Source organism: Amblyomma americanum, chromosome 2 (genome assembly GCF_052857255.1).
Source record: "Amblyomma americanum isolate KBUSLIRL-KWMA chromosome 2, ASM5285725v1, whole genome shotgun sequence".
NCBI lineage: Eukaryota > Metazoa > Arthropoda > Arachnida > Ixodida > Ixodidae > Amblyomma > Amblyomma americanum.
In genome coordinates, this window is record NC_135498.1 from 6,679,016 (window position 1) to 6,700,518 (window position 21,503).

Below are 21,503 nucleotides of genomic sequence, written 5' to 3' on the forward strand. Positions count from 1 at the left end.
ATATATCCCAACGCGATTTTGTGTCAGGTTTGCGGACAGACTGATGAAATTAAAATTGGTTTTTGGGGAAAGGAGATGGCACAGTATCTGTCTCACATAACGGTGGACACCTGAACCACGCCGTAAGGGAAGGGATGAAGGAGATAATGAGAGAATATGGGAAGAGGTGCCGTAGTGGAGGGATCCGGAATAATTTCGACCACCTGCACTGGCATTGCACAACACACGGGCGCCTATGCGTTTCGCTTCCATCGAAACGCTGCAGCCGCGGTCGGGTTCAAACCCGGGAACTCCGGATCAGTAGCAGAGTGCCCTAACCGCTGAGCCACCGTGCCGGGTCGGACAGACTGATGAAAAAATATTTTTTGCAGCCAAAATTGAGGTCTGCGAACTACACATCGGATGCGGACTGTATACCGGGAATTTCGGCGTTTTTGTCTGTGCAAGAGAAAACGCACAAAAACAAGGCTGCGTAGTTGTAGCTGCGTTTTTATTGTAAAACCATCTTGATCACTGCAGAGCTTTGACTGAAGCATTCACACGTCTAGTTGTACACACAATTATTTCATTTTTTATTTATGTACACTAACAAGTGGCACAATTCTAAAACATAAATCCTCAACTCTAAGCTGCTGCTAGGGTACCAAAGCGGTATTTAGCTGTGCTATACACAGAACAACGTAAGTAGAAGCTCTTATAAACAACGCAAAATAGCAACAAAAATCGCCACGTATTTTCCTAGATTAGTTCATTAGCGTGAAGGCAGTGGTAGTTGACAATCTCTGAAGTCGGGAACGTGATGAACGTTATCAATGACACTTCTGGTTTTTATTATTGGCCGCAAAGATAATTCACCACTAATGGCGTTTAGTTTCTGAGTGAAAATAAATGTTTCTTGGCACAACCTTTTTCTTTTTTCGCATTTGAGCACATGGGTATGAAACAGTGAAAAAGTGTTGTCAGCCTATTTTCTGCAATGTGTAGCGTTCTCAAGTCATGATCTCCTCTCTAAAAAAATGCTGTAATTTAGTGTTTTGCCCTACATCACGTTTTGTGACCTTTATAGATACTCATTAAAATGTTGATCACACTACCTAGGCCTTCTATTAAAAAAAATGATCATACATCGAACTATCAACTAGAAAAAAAATCGATCCGAGTGGTGCCTCGGCAGTCAAATGTTTCACTCGCAAGCAGCAGCGGAAGCTGCGAGTACAAGCCATGACAGCGTTTTTTTTTATCCTCCCAGTGGTCGGCCAAACTAAGTAGAACATAATTATCTTCAGCTATTTGCTTCCTGGCTCTATTCCAAAGTCAGCTTGTATTTCTAAGCAACAAACCAGGCCAATGAGTGTTCGAATGTCTCATTACTGCGCGAATTTCATGAAATTTTGTGGGAGGTGGCGATGTGGCTTTATTCTGGCGCCACAATCTACGCTATAACTTTTGAGAACAAACTAGAAACTACCACGTCCTGGATTTGAACAGGCCTTCGTGCGTCCCATCACTTCCTATCAAAAAAAAAAAACAACAACGTGTTAAAGGATGTTTCCTCAGCTCACATTTCCGGTGACCAGTTACAGCAAAACTCTGCTAATTCCTAACGCCCTTCTCTTCACCAGCTAAGTTAACACCAGCGCAGTTCAGCTCCACTCCGACTTGTTGAGGTGGGCTTGCCTGTGGGACCATGAGGACTATAGCTGCAACGAGTGTGGTAAACAAGGCGAACTTGCTAAGGGTCCCTTTCAGTGACAAGCAAGCATGGAACAAGCTCAAGGAGCGGCTGTGGTGAGACTCCGTCCGTCACCGGGTGCACCCTGTCCTACCGGGGGCGTTTCATCGGCTGTCCCAGTTCCTGACCTCCACCACGCTGGGCCCAGGCTTGGAGCCAGTCGAGTCTGCTGTGGTGGACCTGTGGTGATACGTGCGGCTGTAAGAGCTGGATGACTGCTGTCGCTTGAGCTCGCTAGGACTCTGGAGGGGCGTGAACGAGGGCGGGTTCACAACGGGCGACGGACTGCGGTAGCGGCGGTTGAGCGACGCGTACGGTGACGGCGGAGGCAGCAGGTGGCTCGCGGGCCTCGGCGACTCGGGCGGAGACGGCGACGTGGAGCGGCCGTTGGTGATCTTTATGAGCCTCGGAGGCGGACTGGCCGGAGGGGTCGCCGGGAAGTAGCGCTGCCTGTCGATGAAGCTCGGTTTTTTCGCCGAAGACGGTGGGGGTGGGGTCGCGTACGAGCGGGTCGTCAGGTCTTCGACGGAGTAGTAGCGCTCCCGTGGGTCGGACCGGAAGCGGCGCGGAGGCTGCACGTAGCGGTCTTTCTCGATGGTAAAGTACCCACCCTTGTGGCGGGCGTCATGATAGCTGGTATCCGTCTTGTCGCCGAAGTAGAATGTCTTGGATGGGCGCGACGCCGTCGAAATGTTCGACTCGGGACTGCGGTTCCTGTCGCTGCGACGATGTTCTTCGGTCTCCTCGCTGCGATGGCGGTGGTGAGAGGAGGTGTGGTGGTGATGGTGCCGGTGGTGATGGTGGTGGTGCCTTGGCAGGCTCTGAGTCTCCCGTACGGTGCGCACGATGTAGCGTGAGCTGGGGGGCGTGTATGGCTCGTCGTCGAGGTCGGCCTGCACGCCGCGGCTGGTCTTCAACGATGGGTCCACACGCGTAGTCCGACGGCTGCTAGGACCTCGCGGCAAGCTGTAGGTGTACGTCGGCGGTTGAGCAACGGGCTTCTCGGGTGTCCTCGTAGACTGCGACCGCTGTACGGGTCGCGAGTCAGGCGATCTTGTTCTTTCCGGCTGCTTCTTGACTTCCCTGTCGTAGTCGCCGGTTACCTTGCGGGTTTCGTGCAGCCTTCGGTCTTCTTTGGTGAAGACGCTGCTCCCCACGATATTCGATTTCTCTACGGGCCTGTAGCTACTCTCAAGGTCTCGGTACGAGCGGTCCACCTTTGTGTATCGCGTCGGTGACTCGTCAAGGTCTCGCGTGACGTCGTGGTATATGGACGGGCTGGATTTCCAGTAGGACCGAGGGCTGGCGCGACTCTGTCTCGAGTCATCGACTTTCTCTTCCCGCTCTTCACGCCGATAGGTTGTTTTTTGATGCGACTTGCTGCTCCTAAGAGTTGAGTCAAGAGGTGTTGGTGACGGGGTCGGAGACTTATAGTATGTCGTCTTTTGCTGTGACTTGCTGCTTCTGAGGGTCGAATCCAGGGGCGTTGGCGACGGGGTCGGAGACTTATAGTATGTCGTTTTTTGCTGTGACCTGCTGCTCCTGAGAGTCGAGTCGAGGGGCGTCGGTGACGGAGTCGGAGACTTAAAGTAGGGTGTCGTGTATATCAGGTTTGGAGATTCTCTGGGAGGCTTGGCAGGGGGCGTAGCTGTCCTCTTGGTGTCCGTCATCTTCACGTTGATGACGTTACCGCCGTGTTTACTCTTCACGACATCGTCGTCAGAAGCCTCCGACCCAAAGTGGTTGTCCAGCCAGCGGTTCGTCTCGCTGTTTCTTATCTCCTCCTCTTCTTCGAGGCTCAGCGCTCTGCGTGTGACCGGGTCGTGTCGTTCTGGAGACGTCGCCTGGAGGTAGAGAAGTTCCTTTTGCTTGCGCATTCGCTCGGGAACCTTAATGTCGGCTCCGTCGTGCAGGTATTCGAAGTTTCGTTTTGTCTCTCTCTCGACGGCTGGCAAATCTTTTCCTTCGGCTTCGTCTTCGGGAACCTGTTATGATAGAAAAAATATATATTAACTTCCTTTCGGCAGTGCTAGTTTAACACTTTAACGCTCCGTGTCGCAAATTCGCGACATTCCGATTGCACAGACGTACTAATTTCTTCATCGACTTAGCATACAAATTGTCATTATGTGCTTAAACGCCAGCGCCTTCTGACCAAAATATTTGTCGCCAGTGTGGGGACGCTGTGTGAAGAAAGAGAGGCGTGAATGTGCGACCTCCCGCTAGTATTCAACAGCTCCTCCTCTCTCATTTTGTGAGAACTGTTCCGGGAAGAATAGGAATTAATTTGTTGGTTAGAAAATTGTTTAAACTCCACGGGCCCTTGAAGATTTCCTTTGCCAAACCAGACGCCCGAGACCTTCTTTATGCTGAATAATTTTTTGATTTCTTGTTTGTCGTGAAATGTCGACATTGGGCATTTGCGCCACTTAGTATAAGAGCCATAGAAAATATATTGAAACTCCTTCCGCAGGAGAACAGTCGCGTTTCTCTTGAAATATACCGCTAAAGTGCTTCGCTAGAGTGTTTCAAAATCATCTTCCTCGCTCTCTTATATATGGTGAGCTACGACACGAGTGGCTGTGACGGTGATGGCCCAAATTCCGTGTACGTTTTAGAAAGGGATCAGCCATTGAACATACGTAGCAGCAAAGCTGACGGACGGATAGTAGCAAAAGCCAACTATGGTTTGAGCTTGTTCTTTGCAACAGTAGAAAAGAATTTGTGAAATAGGCACGAACAGAGTGTACCGGAAGCGTAACATTTCCAAGTAGCAGAGAGAAAGCGACTGCACTTCCACATTCAGACTTATTCCCGCTGCTACAAAAGCAAAATGCATTTCTAAGCAAAAAGTACGACATTGATTACGAATAAAGGCCTTCGATTTGAATTTCCACATAACACGGCCTAGTTGAACAGAGTGGACCAAATGCTTATTGATGCGAATTCGGGAAACGCCGATTTCAGTGGCACTAACAAATCTTTGACATTGTTTTTTTTAATGCGGGCAAATTAGCTGGCATCATATGAAGGTTGCCATTTTTTCTTCAATTTCTAGATAATTTGGGCATTAAAGGGTATAATGCCACCCGAAAAGAATGTAATCAAGGCAGCAAACATACATCCGCTGGACTTCATTAAAGCAAGCTGCACAAGGTTATTTCTGAAATTGCAGACCAAACCAAAATGAACCGAAAGGTTCTTGTTGAGAAAAAAAAAAAACGGGGCACACATAAGCTTCACCTTATCCAGCTCGTGTCCATATTCCAAAATCTTATATAGGAAGGATAAAAGTACGGGAAACGAATAACGAGCAGACTTGCGAATATTTTTTTTACACTATCGTTTGAGCAGAATAGTTCAATCGCTCTCCAACCATTCCTTCAAGGTATACGTGTCGTCACGTAGAAGTGGCATGCACTACGACTTATTCCGCGAACAAGCAGTGGCCGGTGCCCCTTTCCAGCCACTCTCGCAGACATCCTGGGTATCCTGGGTAACGTTCGTGCTAGTCCTGCCATGCGTTAAGCGTTTTAACACCATAGTGTTAAGGGTTCCGTGTATCAGTAAAGCAGACGCCGTCGGTGTAGGCGTCTTTGGCCGTGAGCGAAAAATCCCCAAAAGAGCAACGGGAGCAATCTAGGGAGCAGCTAGGTGCGCCACTTAGCCACGTGACTTTGTGACGGCATCACAACGTGGTTACTGGACTGTTAGCAAACTCCCACCAGCTAAACCTGAGCAAACTGCACACCGCAGCAGCTGGTGGCAGTTAAATTAATGACTTTTCCCAAGAAATTACTCGGCAAGAGCAAGCTGTGTCTCACAAGCTCCACCGGTGGCAGCACCAGCCATCGCAAGGCTGTGGCACATCGCTTAACCGCTGCACCACTGCTCCAGGAGTGGCATGGGGACTCCCAATGATCTGTGAATTTAGAGTAGAGAAGGACCAATTCCGCATATATGGGCACCAACCTATTAACGCTTTCGCGTCATACCCTTAAGGCGGAGCTTAAGTGCTCCCTCCAGTTTTTTTTCTCAATTGAGTTTTGAAAATTTCTGACAATGCTTGTAACCCCAGTACTTCCTGTTACGCATTGAGGACAGGAAAGTAAACAAAAATGTCCACACTTTCTGTACCAGAGCACTAACTCCACAAGACCACAGATGGTCAAGTTCCCCTCTTGAAATGGCCTTACGACACAGGCCTACCTCAATGACATTGACCAGCGAGGGAAAAGAGCAGTCTTCGGACACGACATGCTAGGACTCCGACGCCCTCTTTACAGCTAATGCTGTAATTAATATAGAAATGAACGAATGAACGAAGCAACGACGCTGCAAGTGCCCGTGCGCGTACCTCGTCGTCGTCCTTCTCCTCGTGGTGGTGCGTCCTGGTGGTCTGCTTGGTGACCTCGCCGTTTCGCTCCTCCGAGATCTCCTTCACTTCGTCCTTGTCGGTGACCTTCTTGGAGCGGCTGCTGTAGTGAGTCAGCTTGCCCGGAAAGCGGTCCGGTCGGATGCCCACCAGTGGCGACTCGTCCGGCACCATCACGGCCAGCCGGTGGATCTCCTCCTGCGGGTGGACGACCATTACAGGACAGCTGCTGTTGCGCATTCATGCGAAAACGGATTACTCTGTACCTATTCTGTCGGTCGTTGATGAAATCTCATTTTCTCAGGAACGTACCAATAAGGAGCGCATCCACCTAATCGCTCGCACACGGTCCCTTGCTTTCAGTCAAATTCCAGAACACCACAAGTGTAAAGGATGCTGCCCTTTCTATACACACATATGAAGTAGGGTTGCATGCATGAAGAATGGGCCGTAGAAAAGCGCTATTAACTACAACATTCCCCTACGTCACCCGCACTGTCCTGCATTTGTCCTGCAGACAAGGAAACAAAACCAAATTGTCAGCACTGTAGGAAGTGCAGTGTAGACGCCGCCGTGCACCGCTATAGCAAAAAGAAGGAACGCGCTGAGAGTGATGAAAGAAGAGACACTCACCGGTCCGCGCAGCTCCTTGAAGTTCTCGTCGTGCATCTTCATGTTCTCCTCCTTGGTCTCCTTGGTGACCTGGTGCGACTCGGTCTTCTCGCACACCACGCGCTCAGAGCCAGGAACGGGCACGTAGCCGTCCGGGGCGTTCTCGTCGCCAGTCTTCTTGTGCTGCACGCCGCAACAACTCCCGGTGAGTGTACGAACTACGGCAAGGCTTGGGGCAACGTACTTCGTCGTCATAATCATCAGCGCCAACATAAGCCAGACAAAGTCCACTGCAGGACAGAGGCTTATCATAATCATCTGCTGCTAGCGCCGTCCTGCAGCCGCTACGGCAACCCTGTCCAAGTAAAGCTTCTGATCTCGTCTGCTCAGCTGAATCCTCTGCCGATCGCAGCTACGGTTCCGTTCTCATAGCACCCACTCCATTACTCGAAGAGAACTTTGTATGAGGGTAGCTGTTTGGGCGATTTGGTATACTATGAAGAAAAAGGTAGCGCTCGACACACAGGACAAAACGAAAAGGACACTGCATGCGCTAACATTAAACCGATTTTTATTCAACGCAATTGCAGGTTTTTGTGCACTGCGAGAACAATCCTATCGCAGAGCAAGTCACCTCCCACCTAACCTTCTACGTTTTCCTCGCGCCATCAAGAAACACCATCTCCTTCCTTGATAGCGAAAGAGAGGGAATAAAAACTGGAACATTTGCTTTCTGACCTATTTTCTTCAGATTATGCGAGCTCTATTGTGCTCGAGTAGCTTTTTCAGCACCAGACAAACGGGCAAAAATCTGCAAGATGCCGAATCCGTTCCCTGTAAGCAAGAAAATCTGCGGTAAGAAGCATAAGAACAAATTTGTTGATCGTGTGGAAGGGGTTTTCTTCATGATATCGTCGTATGTTCTGTGCATTACATGCCCCTTATTGCAGGGAAAAGGCCTCCCCAAAGATTCTCAATCACCCCTCTTCATCGACAGGCGTGGTCATCCGACTCGCCTACTTGACTTTCTGCCAACTTCGGCTTCGCTTTCATTTTCTTTAAATTCCACCCATAGAACATAATTAACTTGATGAGGTTCACTGGTCACTGAACAGTGAACCTCATCAAGCCATGATTCCTGACCAAACAGTATGCCGTCGAACCCTCGACTGGAACATAATTAAGCCACGTTTGTTCTTTTCATTTAGGAGGTGACCATCAAAAGAAAGCCGAGGACAGACGTAGCTCAAGCTGGACTCAGCGAAAACACGAGAAGTCGTCACAGAAAAAGAATGGCGAAAGAAGCAGGGCCGGTTACCTGTGTGTCCTCCGACTCCTCCACTTTGTTGTCCTCAGTTGTCCTCGTCGTGATCTGGGGGCCCGTGTCGGCTATCACTTTCCCGTCTTCCAGGACCAGCTGACGCTGCACCCTGGTCTCGGTCTGCACGTTCCAGAAGAAGGCGGTCAAAACCCTGTGACTGTCACCAAATGGGCATATCTAGTCCTCTTCTAGGACATTAATAAAGTTTGAATAGCGACAAAGATGGTTAGAATGCCTGTGGGCATATTTTCAAGGGGACATATACTTAGCTTTCTTTCGTATGAGGCCTATTACCCTTTTATACAGGAAAGGAAGGGGTTTACTCGTGCTTTTTGTTGGATTGCCTCTTGGTAAAGTAGTTTTTTCAAGCACGCAACAAAGGAAAACGCTTGGAAAAGATGAGCGCAGGCAACTATGAACAACATACATTTACAGACTCCATATAGGGCTTGTGTGAGTCGCGTTGAAGAAAACGGCGCAGGGACACCAACGACACAAGAACCACATAGGCAGCGCGCTGCCTGCACAGTCCATCTGTTGTCCCTGTCCTTGGGCTGATTTCTTCAGGAAATAGTAGCACAGTTCGTCCAAGCGTCCACATTATAGCCCGGCGGTGCTTTTTTTCTATATATTTTAATGCTGGCAAGTGTATCTAGAATGTAACCTCGTTTTTCAACTCTAGCTGTCACTACATCACGGAAGCCAACAGTCACCGAAACTAAGGAGCGTAGGGAATTTGTTTTATTCTAACATGTAATACAAGGAGAACTTTGGTGTGGGCTATTTGGTTCATTGTTTTTCGTCAACAGATTACCACAGCGCTATGAAACACGGACACAAGAAGATACGCAAGGCCATCTTGCGTGTCTTCTTGTGTCCGTGTTTCATAGCATGGGGTGATCTCTCGATGAAATATAATACAGAACAAAAGAGCCTCGGTGGCTCTTTCATCCAAACCATAGGTAAAAATAAAACATCGAATATCTCCCCTTTTTATAAGAACCTATGTAATTAAAGAAAAATCCTGTCATCCACGTCTTTTTTTCCTTCCTTATTTCGGCCCTGCTTCAAACACAGTTCCGCAGTGTGGTTGTTGTTTGGCTTAGTCAGTTTAATTCATTTTTAAACGCTCCACATCCCAAAAGGGTCTAGGACCAAGAGAGCGTCTGTGGTGTCGTTTTTCGTGCCTCTTTATCTCTGACTCTTTTAGACTGTGGAGCATGCAAAAATGGCTTTCCGGCCAACGAATATCTCGCGGGTAAGAAACTTACTTACACATTATAATCCAAGACCATTACCTGAACTTACACAATAGAGTACACGTCACGTCCCCGTTACCCTCGCACCTTACCTGGCGGGTCTTGTGGTTGACGACCTTCTTGGACGTGGTCCATTCCTCTGAAAAGTACGACATGGAGGCCCCGAGTGAGGAAGCGCAGCTGCACAGACGCGCCGCAAATAAAAACTGCGTCGCCGCATGCGCGCGCAGGCACAGCGAGGCGGCGGCAGAGAGCCGCGGCTGCACTCTGTCATAACGCGCTCTGAAAGCCACGCTTGGGCGAATCGCGTCGCCGCCACCCATTGTGTTGTTCTCGCAACGGGGATGACACACGCGCGGGACCTCGCCGCCGCCCCCTCTCCACCACGGCGACGACGAGTGGGTCTGATGCCTCGCTTTGCTTGCATGACACTCAGAACAAGCCCGGGGCGATATGAGCGAACCAGTCGCCGACCTATTCATTCTTGTAACGTCCTTGTCACAGCGGCTGTTACAGTGTGTCTCTGACAGCCCTTTTGTTCTTTTATTTTTATTTTAGGACTCTTCTGTAGCCCTAGACGTTAGAGGCACAAGAGTAGTCAGAGTATGCAGTTCCTCGATTCCTCTAAAGCTCACTGTCGGTGTTAGGCGTAACAAAAATTGGAGTGGACACTTAGGCGCCGCCTTAACGGTATGATGCGACAGAGTTAATGGGTTAATTCCCATATAAGCGAAATTGGTCATCCTCGGCTTCGCATGGTAGTCCTCATACTACCCCTGGCGCAATGGTGCAGCGGTTAAGCGATGCGCCGCTTCCCAACGATGGCTGGTTCTGCCACCGATGGGACCGCTGCAACCTGGGTTGCTTTTTCCAAGCAACCTCTCGCGACCAATCATTAACTTCCACCTGCCATGGTGGTCAGTTTGCTCACAGTCTGGTGGACAGGGGACTTTTCCCTCACAACGCAAACTACGTCGCTGACGACGACAACGCCGGATTTTCTGGAGAACGGGAGCTTTAACGCTATAAGTTAATAAATTAAGCTATGGGGATGCTTAATTCTTTTAAGAGTGGAATGCGATAGCATTAGATTTCACATATGTCGCAGCTTCTGTTGCAACGTCCGTGTGTGCGTCAGTTTCTTTGCAATTGTGGGTCCATCAACCGCCACTTTCGGACTGCTATCTGCTGTATAGCAGGTATCCGCTATGCTGTGACGGTGCCGACATTTGTATATATCTAATGCGAATGGCGTCAGAAGGTCACGTGGCCCCTTTCAACCAATCAGGGCGGCCCGGCAGACCAGCTGGTGATGACGTCACAAAGTAATGTGACCTCTATCGACCAATCAGCCGGCGGATTTCGCCCCTGACGTGAACTCTGTTCGTATCTCATTGAAATAGGACTATATATATACATACATACATACATACATACATACATACATACATACATACATACATACATACATACATACATACATACATACATACATACATACATACATACATACATACATACATACATACATACATACATACATACATACATACATACATACATACATACATACATACATACATACATACATACATACATACATACATACATACATACATACATACATACATACATACATACATACATACATACATACATACATACATACATACATACATACATACATACATACATACATACATACATACATACATACATACATACATACATACATACATACATACATACATACATACATACATACATACATACATACATACATACATACATACATACATACATGTCCCCCAGCTTACCTGCGATACACGGGTGGTGCAGGTCGAGGCCACACACTTTAGTTCTCAAAATAAAATCCATCCATCTGCATTGAGTCTGTCATACGTCAGTGGCACACACATGTATCTTTTTAGGCTGCCTCGGTATAATATTTTTCTATCAACAAAGAAGCCAGTAAAACGTGCGTATTAGGCGTAACTACTTATCAGCATTCACCTAAGCGTAGCTACGCGGCTGCAATACCGGCATTGGAATAAAGCATGCGTATTTATCCTCCGCGTTAATTTTGTGCTTCAATTGTGTGCTATGAAAGCTCTCTAGACAGCTGAAGTAGCATATCGTGTTTCTACTTTGCATAAGTTTCCAGTATCGCAAAAATTATGCTCCTTGTAGATATCGTTACTGGCTGAATGTAGAATTGATCCTAATTATTCTAAGGATCTGGATACACGTCGCTTGCTTTCTTCGTGCACAAACTAACTGCTGACATTTTTTAAAGTTGAAACCAAAGAGTGCGCAATAGAGTAGGAGGGAACCGCAGCAGTGTCGACGAACAACGGGCGAGGACAGTTCGCGCACGAAGCGGCAATCGAACTCAGGTCCTTGAAAAACAAGCGATATCGCTTGTGTCAGCGCGAACGAATGACGTCATCTTTAGTCAAGTTCCTTCGAGACTATGAGTTAACTGGGAACCATAAATACGAAGCGATAAACGTCCACCCATGCGGAGAAAATGTCCCCTACATATCTGCTTTCTTAGCGTAAAAGCACCCGACTAACAACGCTTATTTTATGCAACTTCATTAGCGCGTCGCGTCTTGCCATCCTCTCACGTCTTAGAGACGCTACGCTTGCATCCTATCCTGCTGCGCTCTATCTAGTATCTAAGAGCGACGTCCTATTGGACTGACTGCTGTAATTTCTTCGCGTGACAGGGAAACGGAGTGATGGGGGAGGGGGGGGGGTCACTTAGCCTGGAGATAGTATTGTTTTGCTTAAGGAACCCGCCGACAGAACATGGCATATTTTCTCTCCTTATTTAAGGAATTAATTTATTAAACAGCGTCTGGTTACAGTCTCCAACTGCTCGAATAACCCTTATCTCACTCCCTCACCAAGCTCTCTTTTTCTTTGGCGAAGGTCGACGGTAATTGGCCGTTAATTGCTGTGATGAAACGCGAACCAACGAGCGCAACACTGCCAGGAGTGCTTAACTCGCTTGCCCCCCCCCCCCCCCCCCCCCTCCTCTTCCGTCGAAGCGGTAATTTCGTGCGGTTTGCTGGCTTGAGCGCTAAAAAGCTTAATTAATCTAAATTGGGCACTTAGTCCGACAACAGGTCACATGCCCTCCCGGTCACTGAGATCCGATAGCGTCATGAGGCCGTAAACGGTGACACGCTATCGTTAGACACGCACCCTCCAATTACCGCCACGTGAAGTGGAAAAGAAACGGCGCCGATACGTTGCCTGAGTTGCTGCTGGAAGCCTGTACGTGTACACTGAGGATACATCCAAGATGCATCCGTGCGTAAACGATAGAAATCGCCTGTATTGTTCTTTCCATGTCAGATGTGTTTGCTGTTGCTTTTGCCTAGTTCGAATGGCCCAGTCAAAACTCGTGTCTTTCTGAAGAGACAGATAACACTTGCTCAGTCACTTAATATTGCTCGTACCTTCTATTATGAGACCACCCAGGCAGTAATGACTGACCTTCCACTTCGTCGGCAAAAGCTGTGATCGCATCCATTCTTCCCAAGAACGCAGTCTCATTAAGCATAATCTATACTCCTCACTCAGATCGATGTCGTTCAATCTTAATTACCATGAAATGGGCGCGCTTGCTCTAGTAATGAGCGCCGAACGCACTCGAGAACGGGGCAATAATTAACTAGCCTGCGGCAACGTCAACGACGCTTAGACTCGGAGCTGGAGATCTGCGATGCGGGACGTGACTGAAAAGCCAATGCTCGCGTCGACGACGGGACGTGTGGAAACCTTGAAGGATAGCGCTTCCCTTCCCGAGGGGCGCGAGTGCGAGTAAAACAGAGTGAGCTCTGAAGTTTCGAGCGCGCGTGCAAGCGATAAAACGAGGTAACAGGGGCGGCACGCGACCCGCCGCGACCACCGCAGATAAGAGTAAATACTGAAGTACTACAGGAAACGACAGTAGCTCCTGCCTCGGTTTCGTAAGATTACTGGAAGGACTGTGGCAATCGTTGCCTCAGCGGTATTTTAATTGAGTATAAATCATCTGAAATCGACGTGCTTATTACTACTGTGATAACTATTTGGAGGCTGCTCGCATACAGTATCTAATTTCTCTCGGCTAAGTCCTGTATATTTCGTGTAGTACCTTTCCAGTAACGTTCAAAGCGCGTCGACTGCCCTCGGCAGGCAAACGGGTTTTCCCAACGACTCCTTTATGGCTCCCGCGCTGATTTACAGCGGCAGTACCGCGGGCTTCATTTGCACTGCGCACGCTTCATCGGGCAGCGGTTACAGACGCAGCCTGGCCAGTTCGAGACTTTCCGGTACTCCCGCTTCTAGAAAAGGGCGATCGTTCTTGCTGCAGTGCACGCAATAGGAGCCTTAATCAGCAGGCCTTGTCTGACTCCAGCTAAAGACGGGCAAAAACAAAACGCGAGAATAAAAATGTAAAGGATGTCTTTCCGCGGACAAGGTCATGTTCACGCAAACCGGAAAGATTAGCAAATATGCAACAAAAAAGGAAACAGTGTGAGCACCTCTTGAACGCAGTAGCTGCATTTTGTTCCATATATTATATATGGGGTACACAGCTGACCTGTTGCCGGCGCGACTGCTGCCGGTCCGAAAAGAGAAATGAACAAAGTAATAAAAAGATGGGTGAGCTGCGTGACTCATCTTTTCGATCATGGTCTTTGGTGCCATTTAGCAGCTGTGCACGGCTTGTGTAACGACCGCCTGGAAATTCTGGTCACGAACGATCGGGGGAAAAAAAAACTCGTTTTGAAAACAGGAGCCACAGTGTACGTGAGGCGACCACTTCTGTCTGTCGCGAACAAACGCTCGTCTACGACGTGCAGGAAAGCAAAAAAAAAAAGAAAGACAGACAAAGCAGCCGGAGGATATTTGTGTCTTTCTTGCGCGTCTGGGGGAGGAGTCTGTTGCCACACGCAATCTAGACTGGGCTCTGCAGGAGTAGAATCGTGGCTCTTGAAAATCCGTCTGGAGATCGCTATCAGCGACAGGCGAATAAACTGGTTTCTCGTTACCCTGTTTTCTTTTCCTTTCCTGCCGTCAACCAACCGGATCTTTGTTGGAGAAGTTGTTCACATGCGCAGACAAGCTTGATTGGGAAGCGTTCTGGGTATACATATATAGTGTTTTGAGAAGCCATGGATTATTTGCGCACGCTTTCGATCATATCGCGTCTTAGGCAGGACAACCCGTCGTTTGCCGAAGCAGATCGAGTAGCGGCACATTCACATGGGCGATTCGCAGAGGTCAGGAAACCGACTATGGCTCTATACTAAGCAGCAACGAACGACCATGGGCGACACGACTTGCGAGTAGCCATCTCGAAGGGTCTCTTTTAGAACAACAATTATCGACATTAATGTCGCTGGAAATGAGAAGCTGGGTGTAAAGTGTATAACAATCGATGCGTCACTACCGAGGCGCCTTTTATTGGTCCAGTGACTTTGCTACAAGAGTCGCGGGCCTGGAAAAATGAGCAGCATGCTGTCGCTCTTCAATCAATGTCCATCAAGACGGTCACGCGACCGCCGCAACTCGCCAGTGTGAATGCGCCATTACGGATGTTGGTGCAGTTCTGTTGTGTTCCTATTGTAGCACGCAGACATGGTGTTTAGGGGTCGCACATTTTTGCGACACTTCATGCCTTTGCGCATGCAATGCTTGCCCTCTGGTATGTGGTATTACGGCGAAGTTTCGATATAGAAAATCTTAATTGCGCTTTCTCGACTAAGCGAATGTATTAAGACTCTCCTGAAGATTATGTCACAAGCAAATGCATCTTCGGCTTGAAATGAACATGATATTGGTTTTGAGGGAAAGGAAATGGCGCAGTATCTGTCTCACACCTCGGCGGACACCTGAACCACGCGTAAGGGAAGGGATAAAGGAGTTAGTGATAGAAGAATGAGGTGAAGTAGTGGAGGGCTCCGGAATAATTTAGACCACCTGAGGATCGTTTACGTGCACTGACGTCACTGCTACTAATAATAATAATAATTGGTTTTTGGGGAAAGGAAATGGCGCAGTATCTGTCTCATATATCGTTGGACACCTGAACCGCGCCGTAAGGGAAGATAAAGGAGGGAGTGAAAGAAGAAAGGAAGACAGAGGTGCCGTAGTGGAGGGCTCCGGAATCATTTCGACCACCTGGGGATCTTTAACGTGCACTGACATCGCACAGCACACGGGCGCCTTAGCGTTTTTCCTCCATAAAAACGCAGCCGCCGCGGTCGGGTTCGAAACCGGGAACTCCGGATCAGTAGTCGAGCGCCCTAACCACTGAGCCACCGCGGCGGGTTCACTGCTACTGCTGCTCTTGTTGCTGTCAGGAAGAATGAAAAGAAAAGAGCACGGGCCTGCCCACTAGCTCAACTGGAGCCACAACCGCTGCCACGTGCTTAAAGTAGGAGAGTCGAAAGATGAGAGGAAAAATTAGGAAAGACGCGCGCGCGCTAATATGTCCCGGGCCGATCCCGGAGGCAGAGCAATACCGGGCCAACCCGTGCCAGAGTGCCTCAAGCATTCCGCCATATTTCCAAAAATAAATGTAATATCTTGGGTCCACATGAGACCCGTAGCAGATATTCGTCACAGAGCACACGAGCTCCTTTTGCGTTTCGCCTCCATCGAAACGCTGCCGCCGCGGTCAGGTTCGAACTCGGGTACTCCGGATCAGTAGCCGAGCGCCCTTGATAAAATTTTATTGACTTCTTCCTGCTCTGTTTTACTCGGTAGTACTCAGCTTACGTTACAGGGCAGATATATTTGCAAAAATTTTCACTCGCATTGCATTGGGAAACCGTAGTAGCGCGGCTGTACAGCTGCAGGCGAAATTTACGAGCGTGTTCGCAGTTGCATCAGCCTGTGTGCGCTGTTTCTGCTCTTTTAGGTGCGTGAAAGGTGGAAATCTCTTCCACTGACTGCACCTCAATGCAAAATTTCAACAGGGTACAGATATCCAACCATGTAATGAATCACGCAGCACTATGCAGGGCGTGAAAAAAATAGCTCTCGGTGGCCGTGCCAATTTTCTTAATATTTGTTTTCAAAGCCTTCCTCCCATACTAACAAACAACATTAAACATGCGTCGTTCTCTCTGACAGTCATCATCATGAGCCTGACTCATCATCAGTATGTCTCCAAATTTTAATCTATTCCTCTCCTAATTCATTCTCTCGCTTGTCTTCGGCCAGCGCCGCGTTTGGCACCGCAGCCGATGACCGGTTTCGAATGCTGCTTATCTGCGCTGACGTCACGGGTGGTAGCTACCGATGATGGAGGGCTGAAGCAATAAGTCATAAAAAAATGTAGTATGAAAAATAGAGAAAAACCCTCCTGTCTTCCCTTTGCCCACCAGGGTGAAGAAGGGATAGCGATAGCTGTGGTGATCCGCCAAGAAAGCGTCCACTAATCTAAGACCCCATCAGGGGTCTTTAAGGAAAATAAAGTGATGTGATGTGATGTGATGTGGTGTGGTGTGAACCACATGAGCAAAGATGGTGCTTTCCCGAGAGCAGGGCGGTGATGTAGGAAAACAAGTTTTAGGATTAAAAATTGGTCAAACGTAGAAGTCAAAAGAATTATACGAATTATACCACTAAGCCTGAGAGGTTGGTTAGATAAATACAACAAAAAAGAAATACCGAGCATGGAGGTACCTGTGCCACCCCGTTTCAAAGCGGAAGCTCCTAACATCCATTCACTCATCCATCCTACATGCCAGCCCACCGTAACGTTCTGATGGGCCAGCAGGTGAACTCAGGGATTTTTGGTTACGACATACGACGAAGACGCTTATCGTTTGTTTGTTATACAATAGTCTGCATTCACACAGATGTCGTTGTAATATGGCCCAGGTAAACTTTCTCCGTTAGACGCTTTCGTTCTTTACAACTAGCTTCGCCGCAATTCAGGAGTGCAAAACGGTGCAAACAGCATCCAGGTAAAAGAAAAATGACAGAGGAAACGTTCCCAAGGGGGAAGCGGGGTCGGGGTGACTGCTTGGTGCCGGTGGATTATTACTCTCTGTTCAATTCTGCACATTTGTCACCACCTACAGCTAATGCAGGTGTGAAGACTACGGGAAAAGCCGCCCTGGGACAGCCCTCTAAGGAGTAATCCGAGGAGCAGGAAGAGTTACTCTCTTATTACAGAGCTTTTAATGACTATCATGAATATTTGCGTCGGTTTACTCTCTCTCTCTCTTGCTGTTTTATGGATCACATCCTGAAGAATATTAAGCAAATTTACCAGACGGAAACAGAAAATAGTACCACAGGATAACTAGCGCAGGTTTTACGAAGAAAGGCAAGAATAATAATAATAATAATTAATAATAATTCTTTTTTCGGGAAAAGAAATGACGCAGTATCTGTCTCATATATCGTTGGACACCTGAACCGCGCCGTAAGGGAAGGGGTAAAGGAGGGAGTGAAAGAAGAAAGGAAGAAAGAGGTGCCGTAGTTGAGGGCTCCGGAATAATTTCGACCACCTGGGGATCTTTAACGTGCACTGACATCGCACAGCACACAGGCGCCTTAGCGTTTTTATGGAGGAAAAACGCTAAGATTAATTATTTTTCATGCAGGTTTACCAGTGAAATTGACAGCGGGCGGCTTGCTTTGCTTACGTACAATTAGTGAACGAGCGTTACACAGCCGCGAATGTGTAAAGCAGCCCCAACAAACGCTGCTAATAGGGACACAGACCCTCTGGTGCTAACACGTTAAAGGGGCACAGGACAAATTAAGTTTTCCTGTGTCGGTAAAACACCGCTTTGTAATGACAAAGGCGCTACTTTTACTGAAAACGAAGCTTTTATGAGCTAGAAAAGGTCAAACAATTAAATGCACTTATCGCCACAATTGGTCATTTCCTCAAGAAAACTACAGTGTGCCAAGCCAGATTTTTTTTGCGCGCGAATCCGCGAAAATAGGCTACGCCGTATTCACTTCGAAACAGTGATCACGGAATACTTTCTTGTTTTGACTTCACAAGCTTGAATCGAGCGGAGGAAAAGCTTCTAACTACACCTTTCTGCACAATAAATGCATCTTCTGCGGCCGGACAAAGGTCAACACAGCCAGAAATGGTCATAGAGTATATTTTCACTGAGAACCAATATTCGATACAATTGCCGTCTATGTTCTTTAAGAAATATTTCTACCACAGGATAAAAAAACAACAGGCATTCCTCTGTCTCTCTTACAGGTCGAAGTGTGGCTGGGATAGACCTTTTCAAAAAGAGGCCCATGGCGCCGCCATATTGGGCACAGGGCTTTGCTCGTAGTACAGGAGCTCCCCCATGTCCTCCCCACAGCCCCCAAAAAACGGTTTTCCCGAGAGTCATAAAAAGGTCTACAGGTGCATATCGCGGCAGGAACAGGACAACATTCATCCTCTTCCTTCTGCCATTACTCTTTCATCCTGTGTGCTGTTTAACTTCACGCTAACACGACCGGTATACCGTCTGCACGGGACTCGGCTGCTCATCAAAGGGGACTGCAACTGATGCCCCGTGGACACGGACCCAGCAGCACATCGAGCTCCACCTCTCACTGCAGTCTGGACGAGGGGCAAACGCGGTAATAACGTTTCTCTCTCTCTTCAAGAGCATCGTAACACGCACAAGAGGAAAAAGAAAGCGCATCCGGAAAGCACTCGCGCGCGCCCACGGGGAGGGGAGGCGAGTGTGCAGCAGCCCGGATGCTTGCGCCGCCGCCGGCGCCGTCCTTGGGCGCCACCGGAGCCCCCATTGTTCTTGGGCGGCAGTGCCGAAGGGGGCGCCCTGCTTGGCCGCCCTCAATGGCGGGGACAGGTGCGACCCGGCGTCCAAGGTGGACCCCTTTCTGCCCGCACCCCCCTGCCCTATGGAACAGTGACTTCGTCAAAGCGGCACTAGGCTCTTCCAGAAAAAAAAGTTTGAAAAGTCAAGTGCGTAATCGCAGACGTCATGCGGAAAAGGGTTAAGAACTTTAGCTCGTTGTAAGAGCATTTCTCAGGGCAAACCAGAAGACCTAACTATCTGAAGCACTTTTTTCTAGGCGCCGATCATAGACTTTGAATACTGAGGTGAAGAACACGATGTTGTCAAAGTTAGACGATACGCTTGAACTGTGTTAGCGTTAGAAGCTGGACAAGTAGATGTTGGAGTGGACTGTAGCGCTGTTTCCATTTACTATCCCGGCTGACTTTCTTGGATGCAGAAATGCTGCATAGTTTGCTCGCCAGCTTTTCGCGGACGCAACTTTGCGTTCCCACGGCAGATCTGTAACCTGCATATAACAACAAATGAGGCACCCCAGTGTTCATAAGTGTATAAGCGGTATGCATTGCTACGTATAGGTGAGGAAGGAGGGTTTGTAAGAAGAGCAAGGAACAGCCGGTAAAGAAGAAGGTAGCCTCGATAGGATGCGTTAATTTCCGCCGGCAATTTGGCAGGACCTTATTCAGAAACGCTGGAAATGCATTTCTACACAATCCGCCGACCCGCCGCGGTGGCTAAGTGGTTAGAGCGCTCGGCTACTGATCCGGAGTTCCCGGATTTTTATGGAGGAAAAACGCTAAGGCGCCCGTGGGCTGTGCGATGTCAGTGCACGTTAAAGATCCCCAGGTGGTCGAAATTATTCCGGAGCCCTCCACTACGGCACCTATTCTTCCTTTCTTCTTTCACTCCCTCCTTTATCCCTTCCCTTACGGCGCGGTTCAGGTGTCCAAAGATATATGAGACAGATACTGCGCCATTTCCTTTCCCCAAAAACCAATTATTATTATTATTCGAACACGACCGCGGAGGCTGCGTTTTAATGGAGAAAAAACGCTAAAGGCGCCCGTGTGCTGTGCGACGTCAGTGCACGTTAAAGATCCACGGGTGGCCGAAATTATTCCGGAGCCCTCCACTAAAGCACCTCTCTCTTCCTTTCTTCTTTCGCTCCCTCCTTTATCCCTTCCCTTGCAGCGCGGTTCACGTGTCCAACGATATATGAGACAGATACTGCGCCATTTCCTTCCCAAAAAACCAATTATTATTATTATTATTATTATTATTATTATTATTATTATTACACAATCCGCCGCGGTGGCTCGGTGGTAAAGGCGCACGGCTACTGAGCCGGAGTCCTCGGCCGCGTTTAGATGAAGCCGAAACGGAAAAGGCGCCCGTGTGCTGTGCGATGTCAGTGCACGTTAAATATCTCGCATGGTCAAAACTATTCCGGAGCCCTCCACTACGGCACCTCTCTTTTTCCTTTCTTGTCTCAATCTCTCCTTTATCCCTTCCTTACGGTGCGGTTCGGGTGTCAGCCGAGATGTGAGACAGATAATGCGCAATTTCATTTCCCCAAAAAACTAATTTCAGTTTTCAATTTTTACAGCTATAAAATTGAAAATTGCTTTTTGAGGAAAGGAAATGGCGCAGTAACTGTCTCACATCTCGGCGGACACATGAACCGCGCCGAGGGACTGAAAGAAGAAAGGAAGAAAGAGGTGCCGAGATGTGAGACAAATACTGCGCCATTTCATTTCCTCAAAAAACTAATTTCAATTTTCAATTTCTACAGCTGTAAATTTTAATATTCGTTTTTGAGGACAGAAAATGGCGCAGTTATCTGTTTCACATCTCGGTGGACACCTGAACCGCGCCGTAAGGGAAGGGATAAAGGAGGGAGTGAAGGAAGAAAGAGGTGCCGTAGAGGAGAGCTCCGGTATAATTTCGACCACCTGGGGATCTTTAACGTTCACTGACATCCCACAGCACACGGGCTCCTCTCCGCCGTGGTCGGGTTCGAACCCGCTCCGTATCAGTAGTCGAATGCCGTAACCACTGAGCCACCGAGGTGGGTCTACAGTTGCTGGATCTAGTATGTCTCGTGCGCATCCGATTTTTTTTTTATTTCAGGAAAATCACTCAGGAGAAGAGGCGTTTCCTTCACTGGAGACCTAGAGAAAGATAAATATTATTTAAGAAAGTTGAACGTTTACATTTAATTCACTCAGCCAACTTTTCCACTGCCTTGAAAGCTGTTAGTCCATGGGCATCTTTGAATAAAGAAAGAAGTAAATAAATTAAATTAGAAATAAAAACACTCCCGCGGTATAATTTCTGCTGTCAAGTCGTTCTCTTGTAAACTGAGACCGCACAAACAGTCTAACTTCCTTTAGAGAAAGAG

General features: G+C 48.2%; 1 protein-coding gene across 1 annotated transcript in view; it reads right to left on the bottom strand.

The window, feature by feature from the left end:
• Window positions 1–471: 471 nt before the first annotated feature.
• LOC144120483 (uncharacterized) overlaps window positions 472–21,503 on the bottom strand; it is a 95,741-nt gene continuing 74,709 nt past the window's right edge. The window contains exons 6-10 of the mRNA XM_077652915.1: window positions 9,392–9,438; window positions 8,038–8,160; window positions 6,741–6,902; window positions 6,090–6,305; window positions 472–3,717 (exon numbers count right to left, since the gene is read on the bottom strand). Of these exons, the coding sequence (XP_077509041.1) occupies window positions 1,837–3,717; window positions 6,090–6,305; window positions 6,741–6,902; window positions 8,038–8,160; window positions 9,392–9,438 (2,429 nt within the window). The 3' untranslated portion in view covers window positions 472–1,836. The remainder of the gene's footprint in view (window positions 3,718–6,089; window positions 6,306–6,740; window positions 6,903–8,037; window positions 8,161–9,391; window positions 9,439–21,503) is intronic.